The sequence below is a fragment of the Bidens hawaiensis genome, unplaced genomic scaffold (assembly GCF_021521415.1).
Source record: "Bidens hawaiensis isolate Kalapana, Puna unplaced genomic scaffold, B.hawaiensis_p1.1 tig00049793_1, whole genome shotgun sequence".
NCBI lineage: Eukaryota > Viridiplantae > Streptophyta > Magnoliopsida > Asterales > Asteraceae > Bidens > Bidens hawaiensis.
The window spans coordinates 132,120-138,291 of NW_027498912.1; the positions used below are offsets into that span (position 1 = coordinate 132,120).

Below are 6,172 nucleotides of genomic sequence, written 5' to 3' on the forward strand. Positions count from 1 at the left end.
GTACTGATAGTTTTCACTACCCGAGGTTTTTATGCTGGCGGGATACTAGTTACCAAGGGCTTTTCCTCGTATAATCTCGTTGTCAAACCTTTACAATTACTACTTTGATTATTTTGTTCATACAAGCACCTATCCTCATATACGAATTTGGTTATGTGATCCTTAGACCGATTTTTGACCAAAACAATTACATACATCCTTCTACCAAAGATCTAAATCCTCACTCTAATTCAATGCTTTCAACAGCCATAGCCACCCCTAACATCCTTATTCACGAACCCTCCAACTTTCAGCATTAAACATTCCCGCAACTCCAACGTAATCCACTTCACCATCAACATTTACACCCTTCTTCAAAATCACAAACATTCCTTCAATCACACACAAATTTGTTTCCTCAAAAATTGAACGAAGGATCATGAGTCAAACTCATCCAAACTACCCTATAAATAAGGGACCAGTAATGTAGTTAATTAAAACCCGAAGGACCTTAAAACACACCCAATTCTTTTTTATTTTCGTTCCCTCCACATCTCCCCGAACATAAAAATTCCCTCCTTCCCTTCCAAACCCTCACTCTCTAAAACAATCCTTCGCTACTTTCTCTCTCTAAAACCCTAACTCAATTCTACACTCACCTCTTTCGCGGCCATCAATTTCGCAGAATGTCGGCTTCCAATCGTCAGCCGGTGCCGTCGCCGTCGCCGCCGCCTGCCGCCGGAGCACGAGCGCCGATCCCGCACCCGATGCGCCGGAACTTGTCGCTGTATCCGACGAAGCCGCCGTTTGTTTCGTCCGATGATTATCATCGGTTTTCGGCTGGAAATGATGGCAAGCCAAGTGTTACGGTTGACGATCGGGAGGCCGAGGTGGTGATTGTTAGATCTCCGGTAGTTCTCGATGCTCGTTTAGTTGTTTGTTACTGTAATTATGTGCTTTATGAGTTTAATTGATGTAATTGTGTGTTGATTTTCATTATAACTGACTTTGAGCTTAATTGATACTGGTTAGTGATAAAGATTGTAGCATACAGAGTGTTCCGTATACGTTTTGTGGTTGTTTGTGATTAAACATTAACGGTTAGCTATAGGCTCTCTACAATGTAAATTAGGGATTTAGGTTAAACGTGCTACTTTGTATTTTGTTTATAGAATTGGACTTTAAATGTTTAATAGGTCTATCTGGTCATTTCGTTTGGCAAACCTGAGCTATGTTATGTTTATTATTCCTCTACTTATCTAAGTTTAGAATTAGGGTTTTTTCTTTGTGCTATCTTGACTCTAATAGCTAGACTTAGTAGAGTGCATTTCTGCTAAGGCTATCTAATAGAGTTTAGCACGGAGAAACATCATAAATCTGAAGTCAGCAGGTAAAAGAAGTTGAACATTCATAGAGCTTGTGAAATTCTGATAATGCAGTATGTTTAGCATAAAAAATGACTAGAAGAACCATTCAACTTTAAAGTTTAAAGTCTGGTTTCATAAACGAAATACGAAGAACAAGTTTATCTCAAATCTCTGGTTGACATTGTGGAGAACCAGTGGCAAACTGTTAATTTTTAAGCAAAAACATGCACAAAAGTGTACAGGACACAATGTATGCTACAATCCTAAACTCTGGAAGGTAATGATTTAGGGGTTAAATGGTAGATCATGGACATGGTAGAGTTTTAATGGTAGAGTGATAACTTTCACATGGTTGTCTAGACTTTAGGCTACAATTGAAGCAATCGAGAAAGATCGTATATATGCATGTGAATGAACAAATTAACACAAATTTACCTCTAAATGAAATTAAGCGCTTTGTAATATGGTTTGGTAACTTTAGATAGATGTTGCTAGTTAAAAGATCCTTGTACTATAAAAATTGATGTTACAAGTCTGTGTATGATTGATGTTTTCACAGCAAGTGAAGAGAAAACTTGGAATAAGCCATTATGAAGCTGCATCAAATGAGTGGGCTGCTTCTACGGTTAACAGTCCTGCTCACACTCCTGTTTCTGCAAAAGGTGGACGAGCCAATGGTCGGTCAAAGGCTACAAAGAACAACAAAGCTGCTCCTCAAACCCCTATTTCCAATGCAGGCTCACCGGTTCCGTTAACTCCTGCTAGCAACTGTCGTTATGACAGCTCTCTAGGTATATTATAATTACATCATTTCATTCTACCTTTTCATAAATTATACACAAAAATAATTTATTATTGATGAGAATTTGTACACTTTGCAGGCCTTTTAACCAAAAAGTTTATCAACCTTATCACACAAGCTGAAGATGGTATTCTTGATTTGAATAATGCTGCTGATACTCTGGAGGTATTTTTTTGGTACAAGTTATATTATATATAATATATGCAATCTTGATTTTAAGAAGTTATGATTGTATAGGTGCAAAAGAGGCGGATATATGACATAACAAATGTCCTTGAAGGCATTGGTCTTATTGAAAAGAAACTCAAGAACAGAATTCGCTGGAAGTACGTTTTTTCACTAATCATTGCATGTTCCAGTTATCAACATCTGCGTGCTACTATATTAACTAGGCTTGTAAGAGGTTTACAAACAGAAACAAACATACATGAACTAGCATAACTGAGCTAAAACCAGTCAAAAGTAATGTGAAGAACAATGTGCTGCTAAAAAGGTTAATAAAACTAGGCAAAGTTGTAATGGGTCAAAAAAGTTTAAATGAATATATTAACTAACTTAAGCAAACGTAAACTTACAAACATAAATGATTTTAATGAACGAATGTAAAAGAAGGTTTACAAACATTAGTGAACGAACAAGGCATGTGTATTCTTTTAACTAAATGAACAAATTTTTTGTTCATGTTCGTTTGTTTATTAAATAAGCAAACATCAATGAACTTTCTGGCTTTTGCTGAACTGTTCACTGAACCTTTGGTTCGTTTATAGGCATTGTTAACAGCTGTATTTTACATGGTTTTTATAATTAATATTTCTAGGGGCCTTGATTCTTCCAAACCCGAAGAGATGGAGGATGATGTCACTCTGTTACAAGCAGAGGTTCAAAGACTTTCTATGGAAGAACATAGATTGGATGAAAGCATAAGGTTAGTTGAGAGCATTAACATTTATGGTAATTTTTTATCTTAAAAGTTAATTTATATTTTTAACTGTTCGGTTGATGTTGAAACTGTTGCAGAAAAATGCAGGAAAGGATGAGGGATTTAAGCGAAGATGACAATAATCAAAAGTACTTATGCCATCTTTTTTTTTTCTTAAATAGATATTTGTTAATTAAGTATTTGGCCAAGTTTCGTACTTGCTGACACGATACTGTTTTAGATGGCTGTTTGTTACAGAAGATGACATAAAAAGCCTACCGTGCTTTCAGGTGTGGTTATGCAACAATATCTTTCTCCATCTTTATATCTAGTAGTTACATAGACACATTTATAGTTGTTTAAACTTTTGATACGTTTACAAATGACAGAATGAAACTTTGATAGCAATAAAGGCGCCACATGGGACTACTCTTGAAGTTCCCGATCCTGATGAGGTGAGTATGTAGATTGAGCTTTTGTTAAACTTAATATTCAAAAATGACACTTCAGCGTTAATATCTTTGTGCTGTTAAACATCAGGCTGTTGATTATCCACAAAGGAGGTACAGAATAATCCTTAGAAGCACAATGGGTCCTATAGATGTATATCTTGTCAGGTAATAATAATTTGTATGATCTCATATCATATGCTTATTATTATTTTTATTTTTTTATTATTCATCACTTGGGGGGGCATTTTAGTCAATTTGAAGAGAAGTTTGATGATCCTGATGGGGCTGAACAACAAGAACAAGAACAACCTATGTCCGTGCCAATGGTTTCAAGCTCTGGATCCAATGATAATCCAGCAACCGAGTCAAACATTATTGCAAATACTGGCATGCCGATTGAAAATAACTTACCTCGAGATTCACCTGGGAGAATTATGAAGATAGTTCCTTCTGATGTTAATGTAAGTATGCCTGTAAACGAACAAGATGCTCGTTTATTTATAAATGAACAAATTGCTTGTTTATATATAAACGAACGGACATGAACAAAAACTTTTGTTCATTTAGTTGAAAGAACAAACATACACACATAATATATTCTTTTAATTTATTTTGGCTTATTTCAACTTAATCTAATTTTAATCACTTTTCAAGTCAACCCATTGTTCTTCACGTTAGTTTTAACTAGTTTTAGCTCTCAGTTATTTTATTCAGTTATGTTTGTGAACCGTTCGTTTATACACTTGAATGAATGAACAATGTACACAAACAAGAAAGCCCTATTTATTTGATTGTTCGTGTTTGATCGTTTGTTCGGTTAGACTTAAAGGAACAAAAACGAACATGCTTCGTGCGTGTTCATTGTTTACAAGCTTAAATGCAACTATTGTGAAGTAAAATTATATTACTACTGCTAAGCCTGGCAACACATGCGGGTTGGGGCAGGTATTGTTTTGAAACAGGTTTGGGTCAAGCGGGCTAGTTTGTAGTAGTATTAATTTTTTGTTAAAACGGGGTCTGAGCAAAATGGGTTTGCCTTGAAAAGGGTCATAATTATATTAATTGTATTATTGCAGAATGATGAAGACTATTGGCTTTTGTCAGACCGTGAAGTTCCGCTCACAGATATGTGGAATACAGATTGTATGTTCTTTCAAGCTTTGTTACCTGAATGTTATAGTAACTACTAATAAATATTAATATAGTATTTTGTTTGTGTTTATCAACTACTTTCAGTAGGTGATATCGAATGGGACGGGGTGGATTTACTAAGTGAGGAATTTGGTTTAGCTGATGTCAGTACAGCAAACCCGAGCACCCCACCAGCTGGCGTCAGCACACAGAAGTGAAATCTGTTCAGGTATGGGGGGTTTGTTGTACAGTGAGATTGTAGAAGTTGAAAAGATTAAGATGTTGTTTGGGATAAATAAACTTGGTTATTTATGGGTATTATATTATACCCATGCGGGTTTTTTTTATCTTTACCTGAATTAAATGACATGCATTATGATTTACTTTAAATCATATTATCATTTTGGAATTCTTGTGTTCTCTTTGCAAGAACCTATAATAGTTATTGGCCCTTATGCATATATTATATCATTTGGTCTTGCAAGAACTTTTAATAAACTTAATATTAGACACTTGGTTGTGTGTCTTATGGTTTAAGGCACTATTACAAATTTACAATAGATAGAAGTTATGGATATAGATTTAGTCTTATCAGTTTTTTAGTAATTCTGATACAATTTTGTTAATGTGGAAGGTGCTATGGTTTAATGAATGAGACCCATATATAGGAAATTAGAGGTGGCAAATTGGGTATTCTTAGGAACCGGTTCTGGCTATGGTCAACAAAAGTCAAGAACTAGGTTGGCTTGGAACCGGTTTGGGTATGGTCGGGTATTTGACTGGGTCAGGTCCGGGTTTTGACTGAGTTTAGCCGTAGAGGTGAAACCAGTTCCAGCAGGTCCGGTTACGATTTTTCTGAACCGAAATTTGTCTCGTACACACGGGTTGGGTAGGACCAGGTCTGGTTCGGTTTTTTGCCCACTTCTATCGGAAATAAGAGTTTTGGTATTTAACCCTCCTTAAGTTTAAAATGTTTTATCAAAACATTTTGTTACAATTTTACTTTTGAGAATCTTGAAAATGTTTAATGCTTTAGATTTAGCTTTAGATATCTGTAGATGTAGTGATTCATTTACCCGTTTGTTTCTTTTCTAATATTAATTTCTAAAGCTTTCCTAAACTAGACAATGATATCTTTTATATAGGTTTAACAAGAATGATTTTTAACAGAAATACAACTGACCGTTTAAAAATTTGTCTATATCCAAGAGTCAAGTGTAGTGATTTAGGGGTGATCATGGTTTGGCTAAAACCTTGAAACCGTTTAAACCAGTTATCGGTTTGGTTTGACAGTCAGTTTTTTTATTAACTTTGGTTGGCCGGTTTAGATGGAAACTGTGATGAACAGTTTAGATAGGTTATTTTGAATGGTTTAGATCATGCGTTCTGAGACAACTTATTTTGTTCATTACTTGTTTTATTCAAGTTTGACGGTTTTCTATTTTATAAATTTAGTATTTTTCTAAATGTCCGTAAACCATTAAACCAAACTGGAATCAAATCATTAGTAATGGTTTGGTTC

General features: G+C 35.1%; 1 protein-coding gene across 1 annotated transcript; it reads left to right on the top strand.

Moving 5' to 3' along the window:
- The first annotated feature begins 665 nt into the window (after window positions 1-665).
- On the top strand, window positions 666-4,925 carry LOC143598205 (transcription factor E2FA-like). The gene is made up of 12 exons (XM_077076484.1): window positions 666-890; window positions 1,906-2,137; window positions 2,228-2,313; window positions 2,386-2,474; window positions 2,966-3,073; window positions 3,166-3,216; window positions 3,309-3,357; window positions 3,457-3,522; window positions 3,608-3,684; window positions 3,770-3,980; window positions 4,596-4,662; window positions 4,756-4,925. The coding sequence occupies exons 1-12, from the start codon at window positions 666-668 to the stop codon at window positions 4,866-4,868; spliced, it is 1,374 nt and encodes a 457-aa protein (XP_076932599.1). The 3' UTR covers window positions 4,869-4,925.
- The last annotated feature ends 1,247 nt before the right edge of the window (window positions 4,926-6,172 follow it).

What these genes read in the sequence shown, in the direction of transcription:
- LOC143598205 (XM_077076484.1), top strand. Translation starts at nt 666, where the DNA reads ATGTCGGCTTCCAATCGTCAGCCGGTGCCGTCGCCGTCGCCGCCGCCT. An exon ending in GAAGATGACAATAATCAAAA is followed by an intron (nt 3,217 to 3,308) that starts GTACTTATGCCA and finishes ATACTGTTTTAG; the next exon opens with ATGGCTGTTTGTTACAGAAG. An exon ending in ATAGATGTATATCTTGTCAG is followed by an intron (nt 3,685 to 3,769) that starts GTAATAATAATT and finishes GGGGCATTTTAG; the next exon opens with TCAATTTGAAGAGAAGTTTG.